Source organism: Podarcis vaucheri (genome assembly GCF_965113315.1).
Source record: "Podarcis vaucheri genome assembly, chromosome: 17".
Classification (NCBI taxonomy): domain Eukaryota; kingdom Metazoa; phylum Chordata; class Lepidosauria; order Squamata; family Lacertidae; genus Podarcis; species Podarcis vaucheri.
The window spans coordinates 21,182,764-21,205,107 of record NC_138755.1 but is presented as its reverse complement, the minus strand read 5'-3'; the positions used below and the strand labels follow the sequence as shown (position 1 = coordinate 21,205,107).

General features: G+C 39.2%; 1 protein-coding gene across 4 annotated transcripts in view; it reads right to left on the bottom strand.

Annotated features, from left to right (window-relative positions):
* Window positions 1-22,344, bottom strand: part of KDM4C (lysine demethylase 4C) — a 198,468-nt gene that overhangs the window by 156,365 nt on the left and 19,759 nt on the right. For all 4 annotated transcript variants that reach the window (XM_082204636.1, XM_082204639.1, XM_082204638.1 and 1 more), the window contains exons 6-8: window positions 17,255-17,448; window positions 11,666-11,715; window positions 3,484-3,587 (exon numbers count right to left, since the gene is read on the bottom strand). In XM_082204636.1, the coding sequence (XP_082060762.1) occupies window positions 3,484-3,587; window positions 11,666-11,715; window positions 17,255-17,448 (348 nt within the window). The remainder of the gene's footprint in view (window positions 1-3,483; window positions 3,588-11,665; window positions 11,716-17,254; window positions 17,449-22,344) is intronic.

Genomic DNA, 22,344 nt, shown 5'->3' with positions numbered 1-22,344 from the left:
GTCCCCGGAGCTGGCAGGGCTGGTGGCGGGGAGAAGCACGCGTCTCCCCGCCGTCAGCCTCCAAACCACATCGGGAGACAGCGGGATGGCAGCGTTCCGCTGTCCCCTGACCTTGTGGGGCTGGCGCTGCGGCTCTCCTGAAGCCTGGAGAGCGAGAGCCTGCATTCGCCCCATAGGACGCACACACATTTCCCCTTCATTTTTTTGGGGGGGGGGAGTGCGTCCTATAGGGTGAAAAATACGGTAATTGCTTACCTAGAGCTTGCAAGAATTTGGTGTAAATAGACAATGCTGCTTCTAGCGGAGGAACCCAACTCAGTCTACCTGTACCTGCTGGGTAAACTGAAATGGTTAAGTGGTCTAAGGCAGCTGATAGCACAAGCTGTTTATGCTGCCTCTAGCCACCATCCTGAAGGTGCATCTGGTAACCAGCCCCCATAGCTTGTGTGGCTGAATCCTCAATAAAATAGGTCCCCTATGTAGCCCAGTCACTTACCTCCTTCAAGTTATGTCCTTTGCCCAATTCCTAAGCACCAACTTTCACATTATACATAACAAAACAACACAGTCACTTGAAAAACAACAACAACAACTGCTATATAGATTAGAAAATCACTTTGCTAAGATAAAATTCATGCTCCCCATTTGTTAATCTTGAGATCTGGTGCAATTACGTCCTAACTCCTTGAACCAGCAACCAACCACAGTCCTCAGCAAATTCTAAAAGCTTTTATTATAGAAGTGTTAAATTTATTTACAGAGTTACCATTAACCTGCAATAGCATAGTTCATATTAAAATGTACGTCATCATGCCATAAACATTACGTTTTTGTTAGCTCATGAGAGACTGGAGAGGCAAAAAAAAAATCAGCAAGTTTCTGAACTTGCAGATTATGTACATAAGATGCGATATTTGTGAATGCTTAGATATAATCAGAGAGGAAGTACTATAATTCTAGGTTTGTACTCTATGTGATGCATTTGTGTGCGCGCACAAAAATATGGGCACAAGGCAATTAAATAGCCTATTACTCTACCATTACGAATTGGTAGCAATTGTGTACTGTATCGAAGCATAAGCACATAAATATGGGAGTATGCACACAGGTGCACATGCTGAGATTGTGATTGGAGTTTTTTAAGAGTCTGGTGTGAGTGCATATAAGTATGAACATTTTCTGTGCCAGCAATTCCCAAATTTATCTTGTCACTCACCACCACTGATGACAGTTTAGCAGGTGTGCTATTGCAACAACCAGCAGTTCAGCTGTCACCTGGTAGGCGTAGGCTGGCTTATCAGTGTTTAGCACGTTTCCAGTTCTATCACTCCAAGCCACAAGAGATCACAGCCTGATTCTCTCTATTCACATTCTCACAGAAGCCTATTAATTAGAACTACAGTAGGGTATAGACTGCTCTCTGGTGGTACAAGGTGACATAATATTTAGCTATCCAAAATGTTTAAATGGAAACTGAAAAGTTCCTAGCCCTAGGATACAGCTGTATGAAGGACAATATACAAATGCCTTAAGCGCATAAAAGTAGAAGCGGAATGAAACTTTGTGTGCTGAAAACCCATTGTCTTCTACAAAAATGAGTCTGAAGAGGTTAAACAGAAATCCTCCTGCCTACACTACTTGACAGCCTTGCTGTATTCCCATGCTAGAAGATGCCCTGCTCTGACTTTGTGAAATACAAAATGACAGCTATAAACTGCAGGATTTTATTTCGTATGTGCAGTATGGAGAAATTTAGTAGTTGACACATATAATACAAATAATGCAACTGTCTCTTCCTAAGCTGAGATGCCATTACAAAGAATAAAAGGATGTGCACATTTATACTTTAGTCACTTTCCTTGGCTATGTGCATAATGTGCTAGACGTAGCATAACCAAGGATCCTTTCTGACCACTCCCATTTGTCAATTAAAGTCCTTCATGAAATAAATGGGGTGGTTTAAGAATGTCTTTGTCTCCATTTATCCTGAACATTGCTGCCTGTGTACTTCAGCTTGCGGAAGACTCCCACATAACTTATTCACATAGAGGATTCTGTTATTTCTGTGAAGCTGTTCTTTCTGCAATTGCTTATTTAGAAAGTATATCTGTGCAGTTAGACAGGCATCACTGTTTAACTTGAATCATTCTAGCTTCCTTCGACTTGAATTAGAAGCCTAGAGTTGAGCAATGAACTTCACTTGAAGAGGATGTTACTCACAGGCTTAGGTCCTCAAGCTATGTGGTTTTTTGAAGATATCCTACTTTGAGGTCTAACCCGCTCAGGAATATTGCAGATCTGGATTCCTTGTTCCAGAAGATGCCACCACATGTCCAATGGGATGATGTGGTCGTTGCAGCCATTGATCACTTAAGAGGCAAACACCTCTCAGCCTGTTCTATCTCTTAAGAAAGCTGGAGCAAGTGGTCCTTTGCTACACATACTATAGCCTTTAAAATCCAGTGAGAGTTCACCCATACTCCTTTCCATATCTGAAATGTTCATTGCCCATATTAAGAATGTACTATAATAAGTTTAGAGGCAAGAAAAATATTACACAATCAGAACACCATCATCCTTTTTCATTTTTTAACACTACTGAACAACATTGGAACCGTTTTTGTAGACGAGACACAGTCTTCCTCCTACCCTCTCACATCAACCACCAAGTAGGGAAAACTTAAAGTGGATATTTTAGAAATGTGGGGGAGAGATCTGGAGAAGGCATTAATTCTTTAGAGATTCCAGATCTCTGCATAGCACACAGATACTCCACATAAGGTGGAGTTGAGCAAAATCTGTCCCAAGCTAAAATTTCAGCCAACTTGCTGAAAGCTTTCTTGGCGTATCATGATCCTACTGCGAAAAGGCTGCAGCTCTCTAGCGACGACAACAGCTTATCAAGTGGGCAGCAAAACATCAAGAGAACAGAAACATTTGACTTAGCTTTTGGAAGCAGCTACATATTTAATCCTCCTCATGACTTTTTTTTTTGAAAAAAAGATCAAAAGTCATCTCCCTCTTTTCACCTATTTTATATTGAGATGGAATTCGTCTTCTGAGAGCCCACTACAGTTTGAATACTCAGCAAGAGATGAAATCTGGATAGCAAAGTTTGTGGCAGTGGTCTGCCACAGCCAAGGCAACAGTCAAGCAGGCCATTTGGAGAGAATTCTTTGGAGAGAATGCAAGAAATAAACGTAAGAATTGCAATGAAATATAAAATGTGGAATTCTCACTAAACACTCAGAAGCATGTATAGCCATCCATGGAGGAATACAGCGATGAAGGGACACATCCCTTCTTTTTTCCATGCTTCTCTCATCTCACTCAATACTTCTCTGTCATGGTTTCTGCAGTAAGACTTAACTTTCTTAACTTGTGCACCTTAGCTGAAGTTTATGTCCAAATAAATTACCTATGTATAACTATTCCAACTTTGATGCAATAGCTTAAAGACCCCAAGGTTAAAAAAAAACTCACTTTGTTAAATGGAATTCCATATTTTTTCAGTATTGATGGAGAAATTAACGTCATCTTATGGCGCAAGAAAGCATCACATCCTTGAGAGCTGCTTGGAAAGAATCCTAGAAAAGCACAAATAAAGAGAGAATTGTACCAATCACAGTGATAACATTTTAATTACTTGCTGTATTCACCATATATAGTTCAATTCCACTGTCGCCAAGTTCTGTGTTTCCCTGCCCCACCTTCCCTACAGTTAAAAAGACAGAACAGCAAGTTAGATAATATGGCGACATTCTGACACAGGTTAAGTGATGCTACAGTTTACAGGGGTGAAGAGGAGAACTGAACATGGGGATTCCATTTTCAGAAGCATCCCTGGGCTCATATAATACATAATTCTTCCCTGAACTAGACCTAGCATTTAAATAGTAAGTCAAACATGCTGAATGACCAAGCCCTTTTGTCCATCTGAGAAACAGCTATACTTTAACAGACCAAACTCTGGCCCAGGAGCCTTGCAGTGCATTGGCTTCTCTGACAGGAGTCTGCAGTACAATGAAGGGCCTTGCGCAGTTGGTGAGGTAGCAGAGCTAAGGATTCTGGTCCTCCATAAAAGGAATCTGAATCCCAAGTTTCAGGCATCAAGTCCTCTTTCCTCTGTCATTGTTTCCCAGTGGAAGGAACTTGTGAACAGCTTTGTGTCTGCAGGATCCCTGAGGCAGAATCTTGCAAACTGGGGAACAGCTAGCCACGACAACTGGGGACTAGGACATGACAGATGCAGGACACTCCACCAGACAGTCTTTTACATTCATAACACTGATCCATATGCAGACTGACTTATCTGCATCAGGGCATTCAGTTGGGCAATCCTATGCCCGATCAGTGCTTTTATCCAGAATGTTCTCCAAGGTGGCACTTACTGTAACAACTTCACGGTGAATACTGGCACCTATTTTTCTAGAAAAAGAGTACTGTGCCCAATTATTGTCTTTTCAGCTGAACTGTGAAGGTTCTAGATGTGTAAATGGGTGCCGGGTTGTAATCTTATAATACAAGCATTTAAGACAGCCAAACCATTGCTTTGTTTGCCTAGTAGTCTCCTGTATAGTGCTACTTGTTTTAGGAAACAATACCATTAAAAATTGTATCTTTAAATGCAGGAATGTGAAAGCGATCCCTTAGCAATATACGTCAGATGAACCCATCACACTTTTTAAAAAAATCTGTACATTTGTGCTGCATTAAATAAATTAAATTTTAAATTAAAATCAATGAAGAAAGAAGAGTCTATTTAAATCTCCTTCTATATGGATTTGTAATCAGGGCCTGAACAAATGTGGTGACTGGTCATAAGTTAATTTAAATTGGAAACCCACTGGAGTAAGGTAATGCACAGTATATTAAGCCCAGCATATCAGTTTAGAATGTATATTTACAATGACCCTGGAAAATTATGCTCTATATCATCTCAGCAGGAGGGGGGCAGGAACACGCACACACAATGAAAGAGACATGCTTTGAAAGCCAATCTTCTATGAATATGTTAAACAGGTTTTACTATTAAATCCAATACTATTTTTGCACAAAATCCATACCCCCAACGTTTAACAGATGAACATAAGAATATGCTTGTGCATCAATAACTGGGTGGGCAGGTCCAGAGATGGGCAATAGCAGGCAGAAGGCACACTCAGAGAAGGTATTCAAGACCAGAGGAAGGTGGAATCAACCATTAAACACCTTGACAAGATAAATAGTGTAATTATTCCACATTAAAGTGATCTCAGCTACATAGCCTATGGTTGCAGCCTCTGCCTGATCCTCCAAAAGCTGGGCTATCCTATTAAAGGGATCTGAGGGGAGTTGCCTATGTCCTTATGCCCGGATGAGAGCCAGGGCTGATGGGACGCCCCCAGACAGTGATCCCTGCAAGGGACACCCTATCTGATATAAGTCTTAGGAACCCATGCTTATGGACTGACCTATGGCATCACTTCCAGCAGGTGGGCTGGAAGAATTTGATTGCCCCGTGCCCAACCCTAACCTCTGTCATCTGTAATCAATAAAGTTGTGGCCTGTTTCAATCCAAATCAGTCTACATTGTCCTTCCATTCTTTTGAGGGTTGGAGACAGAGGTGCATGATGCCTGGGCCAGCAACCTGTATTTCAGATTATTCAATATTTCAGTTCATCGCAGATTTCAGTCTTGCAGGATCCATGATAAGAAAAATAAAGCTTTGTTATAAGCTTATATTCTTAGAACCACTCTCATTGCTCCAATTCACTGTTCAGAGCTAGGAACAAATGCTTTGTTAAAAAGGAACATCAGAATTACGAATTATAATGGTATTGATAAGGACTGCCTGATTCCTTATGCTCCAACCCGATCGCCGAGATCTTCAGGAGTTCAGGCTTTAACAGGGGCCAAGGCTTTAGCTTGCCATGCCTTACCCAGTTAAAAGAAGTCCAGGAGTCCTGCTTTATTGTAGACATCTTTGGGACAGGCCTTTGGAAACTGATTTTTCTTTTACCAAACCGTTTTATCAACATGTTACTGATTCTCCTACCAATGCTACTGTTGCTATATTATGTTTTTATGTTGTATGCTATCTTGTTATATGTCCTATGAGAGTGTGGCTTCAGTTATGCCCTTAAATCTTAAAGGAGGGTTTAAAATGGCTCAGGGAGGCCACTGTTCTATACAAGGAAAAAGAAATCAATTGCCTGTACAAAAAGGACTCTCTGAACCATAAGTAGTTCTGTGCGTGCACGCATCCAATTCAATCTGTCCCCAAGATCAATACAGGAAGCAGAGGGTTAACTGCCATGGGAGGTGGGGGACCTGGCTCGAATCTTCTCCTGCTTTCCATGTCCCACCCCTACAAATTTCAGTTCAAACACTACAGCTAACAGCTTGTTTTCTTTCGTTCTGATGCTTTTCGCTCTGGCCTCCCTTATAGAGAAGGGCAGGAAACAAATGTTCACCTGCACTGGCCTAAGGAATGAAAGGAGAGAATGCACCCAGTTCAAATCTTACCTCTTCCACTGGCTGCATTCACAAGTTCAAATCCTGATTTATTAGTTAGGATATGCATGAGCTTAATGCATTTGCATGCAGCCCCTTCCCAGCTCTACTCCCCAATTCACACAGATTGAAACAAATCAGAAAGCCACAGTGCTATTATATCCTAGTATGCTGTTTTGCACATATTGAGCCTTTAATTTCAAAATGGGTGGGGGGGCTCATATTCACCCTTTACAGGACCTGAGGAGCACAGAAGCATTATTTAGCACATATGAACTAGGCATATATTGTAACCAACTCTACAGCCTCAGCACTGAAATATTTCGGAGAAAATGGTGGGTTGAGATAACAAGAGAGATGTCATCACAACAATGATGAGAGAACAATGAAGTCTGATCGAATTCTCTGGAGCCTGTGAGGACTAATTATTGTGTCAAATTTTATTAAAATTCAGAGCTAATTAATTTTCCACACACTTCTTTAATCTTCAGAATCATCAAATCAAAAGGTCCTCTTTAAAAATAATCAAAAGCAGCTCCCCAAATGCAGAGTTTTGTTTCTCAACTGCTGGAGAAACTGTTGGTGCACAATTTAGATAAATAATCATCGGCCTCAGGACATATATTTCATTTCTCCCAGTAGTATCATTACAACATAATAAAAATCGCCATCATGATTTATAAAGCCTCAATTCCTCTTGCTATATATACCTTATTAAGTCATTTAAAGTGTATAAAACATGTTTTCCGAAAGAGGCAATTTAAGAGACAGAAATAAATTAGTACTAGGAACAAACTGAAACCTCTTTAGCGTAAATCAGTATAGATTTAAAGAAGAAATAAATTGGCACATAAGAAATTTGATTTCTTGGATGAGTCAGTTCAGCACCCAGACCCACTATAGCAAAGTCAGAACATTTCAATCCACGTAATGGGAAGCAATGGGCAGCGACTGCACACAAAAAGCCCCAAAGCATGGAGATCATAGCCTGAAGATGTTGAAAAATTATTCTGTCACTTCATAGGCAGCTAAAGCCAAGAAGTAAATTTACTGCTGTACTCCCAAAGAGCTTGGCATATTATAAAACATCTATGCATTTTCAAATATATACAATAAAATTCTGCATCCACCCTAACTTTACCCCAAATATTCTGATGCAGCTTTTAATATCCATTCTGAAGCTTGAAAAAGTGACTCACAAAGCAAGTTCTGTTGTTCAAAGATATAACAGAGACCACAATAAGCAAATTTAATTTTCACTGAAATAAATAGGCCATCTTTACATTTTAATCTGCCAGCACCTTACCTCTACCACAGCATCTTATTCTTCACAAACTGAGCAAATCTATATGGCCATTCCAGGGAAAACCACTGTCCTGAGTAGGGATTATTTTTAAATCACATTTACATTTTTTGGCATTTTAGTGCTGATCTCTCCAAATATACATTTTGTATGCAAATATAACTAATATATACATTTTTGAGGTGCCGTTTCCCTCAGTATACAGGATTTTTTTAATTTTCACCAAAGTATGCATTTTATGTACACTTTACCCCAGTATATGCATTTTTATGTACATGCCTTGGCTCAAGAACTCTCTTGCAAAATATGAAGAAGTATGAATTTTGAATGAAGATTGTGTCTCAGTTCAGGTATTATTGAAATGCATATTTAAATATGTTCTATTTTATTTTAAATGCTGTCTGAATCAAATTTCTCCCCTGTCTCTAATCCCAGCCCCTTTCTACTAACTAGGACAATTATGTATGGTTGTGCTGGATTTCCTAAACTTACCTCAGCAGATAGATTTTGGCTTCACTTTCTTCCAGCCTAAATGTGCACAGTGCAATATGTGGATTGCACTGACCTTAAGAGCTAAGCCACATCCACAGGTCATGAAATTAATACCTATCATAATTTCCCCCCAAAAGTACATCAAGTAACTATATAGACACACACACACACACACACACACACACACACACACAAACACTGGTACCTAGACTTATGAGTGGGCAACCTATAGCCCTTGGCTAATTTCATGCAGGTGACAAAAGGAGGAGACAAAAATAAAAAGGAGGTGGCAGAAAGAAAGGAAAGGTAGCGCATCCCTGATTTGTGGACCCCAACACGTTACCCCCGAAAGAATGTGTCCCTCAACAGACAAAAGGTTGCCCCTACCTTAATACAAACACAATCGTATGGCATAAATTGGCAGATCTACAGATTGGAGTTCCATTTCTCAACTATCATTCACTGACTATATATCATAGCATGTATAATAGGAACTTTGTTTCAGTTTCAACTCTGTTGGACCTAACTGAACAACATAAACAAATGCCTCTCATAAAGACATGAATGAGATTACAGGATACAGTATATGAATCTAGATTCAGATAGATAGCCTTGTTGGTCTGAAGCAGTCGAAGTATATAAAAAAATACAATTGTCCAGTAGCACCTTAGAAACCAACTAAGTTTGTTCTGGGTATAAGTTTTTGTGTGCATGCACACTTCTTCAGATACACTGAAACAGAAGTCACCAGACCCTTATATATAGTGGGAGGGTGGGGTAGGGTTTTTCTCAGGAGGGTAGTAGGAGATGGGTGATTGATATGAATGCAAGTCATTTACAATTTGTTGCTGTTACTTTTATTTTCCTCTCTATTTTCAAGCCAACATTGTCAAATACCTTAAGAATTCTGTGATGTTATAGAACAACATAACTAGTTTCAAAATTGCAATAACAGCTCACTTGAGATTTTTATTACATTTGTGTCTGCGTAAAATTGAAAGAACTACATAAATGAGAAAGCACCTGAAGGGCAAAATCAAACTGCTGCCTTTATTAGATGCAAGTCTAATGTCTTTCAGATAAAATATTTGTAGGTGCCATAGTCAATCAAGTTTTCAATGGATTCCAAAGATGAAAGCATTCATGCATAAAAGGCAATGTGATAATTATGATAGGCAGACAAGATAATGGAAAAAATCCTAGCCTTCCTTTAATTTTATGTATCAAGTACAGACTTGACCTAGATAACCTGCAATGCTTCACCACATTTACTGCATTATTTTAGCATTTTAATTATTTAGGAAAATTCAATTAATTCAGTAGGCATCTGGTAAGCAGGACCAACCTTCCTGCATCTCACAGCTTTTTTTAGATGCTGCAATTCTGCACAACACTTTTAATATAAATATGTAATTAAGCCTGAAATCTATTCACTCTGCAAGTTTATTAACCTTTGCTGATTATGCAAATTGTAGCTGTGAGGCTGTCGTGACATTTTCATCATTTTAAAACAGCTTGTTTTAAAAATTCCATTGTAATCTTTATGGACAGTGAGTACAGTATGAAGATCACATACTCCTCATCCCCAAATCATGGTAGTGACAAAACAAACTTGCCAAAAAAGATAAATAAATGAAAGAAAGATGAAATGAACAATACAGCTGGAAGAACATTATGGTTTTTGCTTATGCACTAGTAAAACCACCTTCTGTGTTTTAATTCACTGTTCAAGCCTAGGAACACACAACCTATTCAAAAAAGAACATCAAAATTATACTATTTGTTAAGATGACCGGCATTTTTACAAACACACTGGCAGGGGCATGGAGAACGGCACACAGCAGACTTTGGATAGGGAGCACAGCTACTCCAATGCTTTAATAAGCATGGCATTTTGAAATCTCAAGGGAGGCTTAACAATGGCTCACGGGACTACTGTTCTGTACAAGAAAAATAATCAATTGTGCATGTATAAAAGGGGCTTTCTGAACCAAAGCCCCAATAATCAAAGATGCATGTTGGAGTCACAAGTTTACCCCTAAATTTTAAGCGTCCCTCTCATTAGGCAATAGCGCATATCACATGGGAAGACTTCTATATATGCAATGAAACTTCCCCTTTCCCACCCCAAAACTGCTCTGGGGGGGGTCCTCAAACATTTGGGGGGAGTCACACAGAGGAGAGGACAAGAAAAGAAAGTCTGATTGCACAAATGGAAGCCAATTCCACCCACTGGCAGATATCACTGGATGTCACCCATCAGTCAAGGTTGTGAAGCTGAGAATTTGTGCTGTAATGGTTTGGTGTTACTCATTTTAATAAATTAGATATATTTTTATGATATATGAATTCATATACAATATGTTCATGTATGTTCTTTCTTCACAAGAGGCCTGTAGGTCTCCAGTAAAGCTTCTCATAATAACCTCAATTTCTTTTCTTTAAAAGCACCTTTATATTTCTACAATACTGCACTGTCCTCAAATGTATACTAGTGATTGCCCCCACTGTAATGGCTGTTCAGTAGTGGAAGGAATGATCGTTTAGCTTAGAAAAGAACAGGCAGTGATAAATTTATTACTGTGTGAAGGTGCATGGATAAGAGCTCTTTGATTTTCTATATTTAATTAACATGGTGTTCTTACCTTTCCCCCATAATACTGTCTCGCTAGTTTTTTGGGACTGGACTTTACGCTAACAGTAGCCATATTTATTGCTTAACTTTCAGGAAATGAATGTATAAAGTTATTTCTGCTGTATATGTCTCCTCTAATGCTCTTCAACTTTTTGTATTTTTATGCTATAGCGGTATATAACTGTTTAAATGGACAAATAAGAATTACTTCTCCTATCACCATTTCCATACTAAGTTGAGCAGCCGGGAGGGGCAGTTTCTAGGGGATATTACTTGTAGCAGAAGAGCATAGGACTTTATTTCCTCCACCACCAGCCCTGTCCGGTCTCCAGTGCAAAATACTCCCTTTACCCAAAAGCGATTGCAGCAAAAAGGGGACACTGACACTTTATTGTGTAATGTCATGTATAAGGTATTTCTTTGCCCCAAAACTTCAGTCGTGGTATTATTTCCAGCTAAGTATTCTACTGACAAGCATAATATAGATACAATAAGAATTGCAAAGCAGTATACATCCAATTTTAAACTGCTCTAAACTTTATATTAAATATGAATTTAGACAGAAATGACAATATACTGCAAACATAAGGATATAAACATGACTTCTTCAAAATCGTATGATTTCCAAAGACAACAGTCTTTATTTTAAAAAGGAATTAAAGTGGCAACCACAATTATTAGATGCCTTTCTAAAAAGAAGGGACTTTTGAACGGAATGTCTTTGATATATGTATCTTACCTTGAGCTAATCGTTCAAGTCGTTTTCCATGTTCTGGAGGGATAGCATACCTAAAATTTACATAAAAAGAAAATAGAGAAGAGTTCATAATCACTGTCTACCTGCAAGAGAAATCTGCATAGCTAACATAGCACACACAGAACATTCATTTTATGTATTTTTAAAAACCACCTTTTTTTTTTACAAAATAGAATTCGAAACAGCTAACATCAAGTTTTTTTAAAAAAACTAACAAAAAAGTTCCCTGGGTGGCCTACAATAAGTAAAAAAAAAAACCCTGAAAGACAAAGACAAAATCATTAGGAAGTGAGGAAACCCACAATAATCAACTCAAACAGAATTCAGTGCATTCCCCAAAACTAAAAACAGTTGTTGTTTTTTACAAAAAGCTTACTCAACACAAGTTGTTTGAAACACCTGGTACCAAAAGGACCCGATAAGACTCAATTGGAAGGTCTTTCTGTAACCAGGGTGCTACTACTGAAAAGACCTGGTCCCAGGGTTACCCCCACAGCCCTCTGGGAAACATGCTTCTCCTGACTATTAATGTGGGCTTGAAATATAGGGGCTTCTTTTTACTTTTTCTGAGAATTGTTAAAAACTACATATTTCCATTGACAGGCTAGATGCCACATGTCAGTTTATAGGCAATGCATAATGAGTACTAAAATATCACCAGTGAAAATGTCATTCTTTTCTTGCTTGATATTATTTGAGCTGCTTTTAGTTTCAAATGTTAAGTACCTGCTGAGTGCTAAGCACATCAATAATAACGTTGACACTTAAGATATTTTGCTGTCAGTGGATACCCTTTCAGTGTGGATACACTTTTAGTGGATACACTTCGGATTTATGCTCCCCCCCCCCCCAATTCTAAATTTTGATATTTAGTTACCAGAACCTGACTTTCTTTATTATTATTATTAAAACTTTAGTTTGAGAAACCAACCCCGGATAGGCAAGTGAGAGGTGATTCATGTTATCAAAAACTTCTCAACAAAGGTTTTTCCATCAAATCTATGGAATCCATTATTTTATAGTGGAAGAATATGAATCAAACTCACGGGCAAGATAAATTCACTTGGTCTCTGTTAATTATGCTAAAAATGCAAGAATTTCCAGTGGGGTAGTTGCCTTTCTTGAAGCAAAAACAGTAAGAGATTTGTGGCACCATAAAGACTAACAACTGTATTATGGCACAACTTTACAGTCAGTTCCATCAAATTCATGCTAGAAATGTAGTTTCAATTGTACAGCATAGCTGTTGAAACTGTGTACATGTCTATTAAAACTGTAATATAAAGTATTTTTTAAAAAAGAGAACGAAGGGGAAAACCATTACCCAAGGATTATTTAAATAACTCAAATAAGAGGGTGTAGTTATTGGTCCTTATATAAATAACACTGAATACAACCTATTCAAGCACCCAATTTCCTCAATACTTTTCAATTTCCCCCCTTTCAAAGTGCAATTTCCGTACAGAAAACATGGGCCATTAAGATTTAAGTTCACTTATTTGCATATATTATGTACTGTTTGAATATTAAAAGTTTCACTCATTTTAACTGAATTGGATTGCACCCAGAAATGATTATGTAAGGAAACCACTGTTCCAGATGATTGGAAGCATTGATTGCCTGTATGTGTATGTGTCTACTCCAGAACATTGTTCACCCTAAATTAATGGTAAGGTAATTTACAGAATATAGAATATACATCCAAATGGCTCTTAAAAACATTTCTCTTTTTGAACAATATTTTTCATCAAACTTACTTTGCGACTAATGGAACCCATACTTGACCATTAGCTGAAGTAGCAACTCTCACTGGGTGACAAACAGATTGAACGTCTTGTCCTTCATAAGTAACTAATGGACTTTTAGAAAAGCTCAACCAAAAAAACAAAACAAAAACCTCTTCCAGCTTTAGTACAATATATGAGTTTTCAGATGAAGCATGAAGTCCCAAAGAACATTTCTGTATGTGTGTTCATAAACTGCTTGAGCAAATAATTTGGCTCTTTGGGGTGTTGTTGTGGGGGTATATCTTGCATACTATGATTTCTGTAATTTTGTGAACTATTGTGACATAATTTTACAAAGTTCATTTTGTCTCTGCTCTGCTACAGCTGGGTATAAAGTTTGTTGAAAGTAAGCTCATTTCAGTAAACATGTACAGTGGTACCTTGGGTTAAGTACTTAATTCGTTCCAGAGGTCCGTTCTTAACCTGAAACTGTACTTAACCTGAAGCACCACTTTAGCTAATGGGGCCTCCTGCTGCCACCGCACCGCCAGAGCACGATTTCTGTTCTCATCCTGAAGCAAAATTCTTAACGCAAGGTAATATTTCTGGGTTAGTGGAGTCTGTAACCTGAAACGAATGTAACCTGAAGCGTATGTAACCCGAGGTACCACTGTATCTGAATTTGAGGTGTCACTACCATTTATTAAAAGGACCCATGTATCTCTGAGAATAAAAGTGAGTCAACACCAAAATTAAATGCGGCAGTCAGTGAGGCAAGCTGAACTTCTGTTCCAACTGATATCAAGAAGCCAATGCAACAGGGATGCCTAGGGAGAATGGTATAAAGCACAATCATAACCATGTCTAATCAGAAATCAGCCCCATTGAATTCAATGGGACTTACTCCAAGGTAAGTAAAGTCAGAATTGCAGTCTTAATATTTTTTATTATATGATCAAAGCAATCAGGTTCTAGAAGAAAAGGGGGTATAAATAAAAGGAGGCTACTTCCTGTTTTCATGTGCTTTAAGGCTACTCCAGCTTTTCAAAATGGGTTTCCAAGATCTCTGGTAGGAAAAGGTGCCTTAGAATGTCTGGTGTGTATTTATAGGAGTCCTCCGGGTATGTTTAGCCTCCAATTTTTATTGCTGCAAAACTATGGGAAATAAACAACCCCTCGGATCACTAAGTGACCTCTAGGACTATTCAAGCATAGTATTTCTTTATCAAATACTCAGGATTGTAATCCTATACCATTTAGGCACTTTTCAAATGTTATAGTACAACTGCAGGGATAAATCCACAGCAAAGTGTTTCCCACGTTTCCAACGTAACATTTAAACTGCATTTTTATTCTTAGATATTAGTTTAATGCACAGGAATAAAATAAATCTGAAATCCGTTTTAGCAACATGATAATAAAACATATCGTTTCCACATTAAATTATATGAATATTGTATTTATTGTATCATATTTTGACTATCGTTGAATAAACTTGATGTTTAAATTTGAGCTACCTACTTTTAAAATGTTCAGCTGCATTATCTGAAAAGGGTGCTTTTCTTTACTGGAGTTACAATACAATTCAGTTTATAAAAATCAATCATTTCAAATCAATGCATACAATTAAAAATGAAAACCCCAAACATATTTTACACCAATGATGTGAACCTAGAGTGCTGTACATCATTACTGTCAGGAAAATAATAGCTTTTTTGCCCATTTAAATGAAAGCAATTAGCCTTGAAATAGAAACTGGTCAACACACTAGTAGTTCTGCAAGGAAGAAGTGCTACATATTTGTTTAGTGCTTGGTGCTTCATTCTCATCTAAATGCAACTGAAAGGGAATCATTGATAGAGCAAGGTCACACAACTTTGGCACTGATACAATTTCAAAAAAGAATCTAAAGCACGATGCCATTAATATCAATACCACTGCATTACAATATTCAGCTTCCTTTACACAGAATGCAGAAACTATTTTTATTCCCAGATTCAAATATTTGACCTTGGAAATAAATCCCATGCTTTTGACTGTAACTTACTTCCCAGAAAGCTTACTGTGGTGCCTTTAGCGACACTAGATATATACTTAAATTAAAACGTACAGGGTGCTATTGAAGTAAGTTTTATGCAGACCTAACTTAGCCATGTTTACTAATTTTAGTGGGGCTGCATGGAGTAAGACAGTGGAATATCATCTGCAGCTCTCTGAGTTTCACTGGAGAAACATGGCCAAACATGTGTAACCATGTTGCGTACTTGTAATGTCTCATGCGTTCATTTATATGGGCTCTCTAGCACACACAGCCTCACAGCTGATTACTGTTGTGATACTGCAGCTTCCTAATTTATCTGTATCTCCTTCTACCATCTGATTGCCCATTATGTCCCTAGACCTTTGTTACCAACAACTTAATGCCTTGGCAGAAGCTAAGCATTCTGTGATATCACAGGAACCAGCCAATGACAGCAGGGGGAGCAGCTTTTAAAAAAAATTTTTAAAATATCTGTAAGACTTATAGCCTGCATTCAGGCCTTTTAATTTGCATATCACTGATCTATTGGATTCTGCCTTTAAAAAGAAGTTTTTCTGACGTTTAAGGGAAGGATTGGAAGCCATTGGGGAAGAGCTGCAGTTCAGTGGTAGAGCATCTGCTTTGCGTGCAGAAAGTCCCAGGTTCAATCATCAATATCTCCAGGTAGAGTTAAGAGAGACTCCCACCTGAAACCCTGAGAGGCACTGCCAGATGACCTAATAGTATAAGGCAGCTCACTATGTTACTATAGCTCTGCAGACATTACTACAGTGGTACCTCAGGTTAAGTACTTTGCAATGAACTACAAACACCAACGATGCAGTCCTGTAAACAGGTATCTGCATTTCTACCCAACTGCAATATGTGATTAATTATGTGCACATAACTGCAACCCATATGAATTGTCTCCTTTTAGATACGTTAAAATGATTGTAACAGATGTGACATATATTGTTCTCTGTTTCGGTCCTTTCCATTAAAGGTCACCACCTTTTGGTTCACTCAGTTCATCAGTATATGTTGTATAATCTATAGTTAACATAGATTTATGGCTAGAGACCAGAGCAAGTATTCCTCACACACTGCACAGACACAGGGGCAACCCAGCCAGATGGGCGGGGTATAAATAATAAAATTACTATTATTTGCATTAATGTTAAGACTGGACCAGCACCACATTATCACCATGCAGCTTTATCTGTAAGCTACTGCTTACAGCGCTGAGGGCCTTCTGGCGGTTCCCTCACTGCAAGATGTAAGGTTACAGGGAACCAGGCAGAGGGCCTTCTCGGTAGTGGCGCCTGCCCTGTGGAACGCCCTCCCATCAGATATTCAGGAAATACAGTGGTACCTTGGGTTAAGTACTTAATTCGTTCCGGAGGTCCGTACTTAACCTGAAACTGTTCTTAACCTGAAGCACCACTTTAGCTAATGGGGGCCCCTGCTGCCTCTGTGCCGCCGGAGCATGATTTCTGTTCTCATCCTGAAGCAAAGTTCTTAACCTGAAGCACTATTTCTGGGTTAGCGGAGTCTGTAACCTGAAGCGTATGTAACCTGAGGTACCACTGTAGTCTGAAATTCCCATCATCCCTGACTACTGACCATGCTGGCTAGGACTGATGGGAGGTGGAGTCCAACAACATCTGAAGGGCCACAACTTGCCCAGCTCTACTTTAATGTACTGGGCTGGATCCTTCTGTTATTCACATACAGTGCCCTGAAACAAATGCCTGCTTTTCTCCTTTAACCTTCAGAAACCAATAAACATTTAGGAAAATTGATTTTCCTAAAGAGTTAACTTGCCATGATTTCGGTTCCCCAAAGTGGAGGTAATTAATGCTGTAGAGATCCATATCTTCAGTATGCCATGCAAATGTTGTCTTCCACATGCCAAAATACAGATATGGGGTGTTGACTCCCTCAATTGAGATTCCGCAGTCTTCTTCTACGACATCCAGTATAGTATTAAGATGAGCGATATTCCATTCGTTAACATTCTGAAAGGAATATATGGGGACACAACTGATCAATGTCAAAAGAGATAAAAAAGGGGGGGGAAGATATGAACAAAAGCAAACTTGCACCATCAGCTTTTCACTGAGAGGGCAAAATTCAAGACAAAAGAGAGCTGTCCCACAGGACTTGAGGATGACTATTTGTATATAGGACAAAGGATGGCTTCAGATACATATTAAAAACAAAATCAGTCTCTTAGCAGCAGTTACTATTTCAACATTAGTAGGAACTACTCTTTGCTCAAGCACTGTCATTTCAGTATTGTATCTCTTGAACTAGGTATAATTTTAAACAAAAAACATAACAGGAATAGGAGTTAAGTACTGTACTGTAGTGGCCAATTATGAAATAAGGTGCAAATGCAATAGCTCCTTAAACTTTCTACCTTTTTTGTAACAGAAAACACACACAAATCTGTTGCACTAGACTAGACAAAACCTAAGAAAAATATGTCTGTTATTAAGAACTCCATAGTTCAGCTTTCTTTGTAGAACTCCACAATTTGTTCTAAATGACAGCTACTACCTTAGGATATTTCCAAGTGTACAGAAGAAGACTTCATCAGTAAACAAAACAGACAGTTATATCCATGAAATACAATGCTATCAGTGTTTTCAAGAAGTGCAGTTATTACCACAGTAAATCATGAAAGAAAGGTTTGCTTTGATTTTGCAGCTTTCTAGAAATAAAAGCATGAGTTTATACCCTATCTTTAATCCTCTGTTTAAGATTTTACTACTACACTTTTCCCCATTCCTCACTCACCCCCGTAAAATACTAGATAACTATTGATAAACCTATTTTCTATAAATATATTAACTCTGATATCAAAATATCACTAAATTTAGGGGTCGTATACCAGACACCGAAGGCAATTACTGGGACGGACAATCTTCATCATGCCCTGTGAACTACCTTGGTGGTTGTTGAGGAGCTTAATAATAATAATAATTCAGGAGGCACACTTTTAGCTTTGCTCTGCAGGTAACTTGCAACAATTACATGCTCTTTGTAAGCAGTACAGAGGAAGCAAGACTTAGCATAGACTGGTTGCAGTCATTGGGTTGTACCCAGTGCCAGTCATACTCAGAGTGGCCACAATGAAATGAATGGAACTATGATCCATTAATTTCAGTGGGTCTATTCAGAGAATAACTTAATTGGACACATGCCACTGAGACATCTTACTTCATGGGACTGAGAAGTGCAAAACTACACATGTATTCTAAATGAAACTTTAAATGAAAGCACAGTTTGATTTACCTGGGCAAACAAAAATTGCCTTCCGACTTGCACTCCCTCCACCCTCATTTCTCATATGAGGCACCTCTGAAACTCAAGTCCAAAACAGTATGAACTTAGAATCCCTTAACTTGATTGGCACACGAGATTCACGGTTGCCCCAAGACTGTCCACGTAAAACTGTTGCAGGAAACTTGGGAATATTGCAACCTGTTAGTTAGCATGCTACCTGTTCTGAAGCTTCTTCCCCCCCCCTCCCTGCCCTCAGTTATTTGTCTCACATGCCTGTCCCCTGAAGCAAAGTCCACCTCCCCACCCACCTTGAGACCATGTTGTTCAATCTCTCTCCAACAGGCTGTTCCACAGTTCAGTCTCTGTGATTCTCCTCAAAGGCCTGCTAACATTTGTTCAGTCTTGTGGTACATCCATATGAGTAGACTGCTGCAGCCCATCTAGACCCTAAGCCTTGCTTCCTCTACGCTGTTTCTTTGCCTCCTTTCAATCTTTGTTATTTTATTCAGGTGAGTTAGGAACCTTGAGTTCCCTTAAATGAAATAATCAATTTTTGGACCTATATTGAGAGGGCTCTAAGGAATCAAATTTGCTTGCTTCAACAACCCATGACAATCATAGTATTTTCCCTGCAGCGAGGAGCAGCAACCCAAAATCCATTCCCCGTTGAGCTGGGAACTTTGGTCTAATGACAACTGCACACCCTCAGGTCACGGTGAAAGTTAGGAATCCTGTGCCCAACCTTCTCCTCTGGTTAGAACAGGCTATTATTGGCATTTCAATATCTCCACTTCTCCCTAACTCCTCCATTTATTAAATCTCATTATCCTTCTGCCCTTGCATGGCTCAAATATATCTAATTTCATTCAAGCATTCCCCTGGAGCATCTAGCCCTACAGTTCTGCCTTCCGGATCGCTAGTGCCAGTCCCTGCTCTTTATACAGCAACAATTAGACCCTCTGCTTTCACCTACCTTTGTTTCCATGATATTAACAAGTGTGAACTATTTACCCAAACATGAGTTTGGGTAGCCTAGGTACAATCATGCTCTAACCAACCATTTTACTTTTCAGTCATTCAAGCCACAAAGCTATTTTACTCTTAAATGCCATTTTAGTGCTGAAATTAACCAAACTTTTTTTTCCTCTTTGGAGCCAAAATTGGGACTCAGTGGTTCTTCCTAATTCCTCCAATGAATTAAAGTGACTAATGATGCAGTGCAATGGGTGTGCAACGACTCTGGATAAAAGATCCCAAAATATCAAGCCTCCAAGGTTGCACATGTAGACATGGATGTTCATGTACAGCGTGCGGTTTAGAAACATGTGACGCCTTAGTTACAGTGCACTGTTGAAACTGAGTACTAGAAAAGACAGATCTTTTCTATACAAACGTTCAAACTAGGAAATGGTATATGTTTCCTGGACACTAGTGGCTAACAACTGGTGCAAGCTTCCATAAATCCAAGTGGGCTTTGAAGTTGTGTTACTCCAACAGCAGTTTCCTATGACACCTGGGAAACCATTTTAAAAAGCAGAATCCTGTATTATATATGGCACAGGGCTCGGCTCTCCAAAGCAAAATGTAAAAAAATCCTCTGGATGATTCCAAATAGCTCCTTGACTCACTGACTTTATTAACAGAGGGGTTGTTTTCTACAGATTTTGCACTGATTTTAATGCCACTCAAGTTTAAAGAATTCAGACATTTTTATCATGCATAATATGCAGCATCACAATGGAATGACTGGTTGGAATTTTGGAATATTCTGGTTGGATTTTTTTTAAAGGAAGCATTATGGAATAAAAGGCATAATATAATGTTGAAACTACATTGCTTCCATTAGGTCTTCTGCATTGCTTTTACTTTTGATAACACAATTCAAATGTTTCACTTATCACATATGGCTTCTCATGAGGAAATAATTACACCAAGCACTTTTGCTCCTTCCATTGCCTCATTTCTAGACAGATTGTATTTTATCCATCCTTATTGAATACATGAAAATCCCTAATTTGAATAAATATGAGAGATTTAGATTCTAAATTGAGAGATTTCACTAACAGCACAACACACATGAAAATGTTTTCCTGTGCAAGGCCGCCACCTGGTGGCTGAAGAAAATATACGTACTGTATATCAATTGTTCCCTCCTAAAGATGCATAAATATCAAGACTTCTCTAACAACTTTTCCCTTTGCATTCCTTTGCATGTTAGAAATGTACCTAACCTCCATTTAACCCAGCACCACTTCTGTGTTTTATTTTTATACCCTTCCAAACGTTTCCTTCAACTTCTTTGTTTTCTATCACCATTTTCCCTGCCTAAGTTTTCATTACGTACAGTCATACTTCATGTTATGTTTGCTTCAAGTTGAGCGTTTTCAGGTTGTGTACCGCGGCGACTCGAAAGTACCAGAATAGGTTTTGCCGCTTGCGCATGTACAGACATGCAAAATAATGTCGCGTGCATGCGCAGAAGCGGCGAATTGCGACCCGCGCACGCGCAGACGCAGGTTGCATTCTTTTCAGCTTGTGAATGGGCCTCCGGAATGGATCCCGTTTACAACCAGAGGTAAAGGTAAAGGTAAAGGTACCCCTGCCCGAACGGGCCAGTCTTGACAGACTCTGGGGTTTGTGCGCCCATCTCACATCTATTGGCCGGGGGCCAGCGCTGTCCGGAGACACTTCCGGGTCACGTGGCCAGCGTGACAACGCTGCTCTGGCGAGCCAGAGCCGCACACGGAACGCCGTTTACCTTCCCGCTGGTAAGCGGTACCTATTTATCTACTTGCCCCCGGGGGTGCTTTCGAACTGCTAGGTTGGCAGGCGCTGGGACCGAGCAGCGGGAGCGCACCCCGCCGCGGGGATTCGAACCGCCGACCTTTCGATCGGCAAGCCCTAGGCGCTGAGGCTTTAGCCCACAGCGCCACCCGCGTCCCTACAACCAGAGGTACCACTGTATTATTCTTGGGGGTGTCTCATGCTTCCTTTGAAACATGTTATATTGATGCTTATTAAGAGTGGAAACAGGAAATAAATTATGTAGCTCCTTCAGAGATGCAGAAGAGGAGACATAAAGATAATTGTACTCCACTAAATTCCCAAAGGCTTTACAACTTTATAGTATCAGCGGTTGCCAAATCAATATACCTCTATTAAAAGCTTTTCTCCACCATTTGGGATAGCTGGCCCAATTGCATTATTGGCCTTCTTGCATTAAAATGCCCAAATGCAGGGCACAGGACAAGAGTTCAAATACTGCCTTTCCCTTCCCTCTGGCTGTGAGTTGTATCACAGGTGTCTTCTTTCTAAGCCACCAGAAGAGGAAGAGAGCTTGGTACTCAAACAACTTGTAACCCAAACACTGCAAAACCCAGAAGTAAGTGTTCTGATCTGCGAACTTTTTTCAGAAGCCAAATGTGCTCCGTTTTGAGTGTTAAGCTTCCAATTTGAGTGCTACACTTCTGTTTTGAGTGTTACACTGAGGTCTGTCTGCTCTTGCTATTTATTTTTTGTTTTTTTGACTGTGTGGAACCCAGTTCAGCTACTGATCGATTGGTTGTGTGACTGCAGTACATTGTTTATTGCTTTCATTTTATGGATCAATGGTCTCGTTAGAT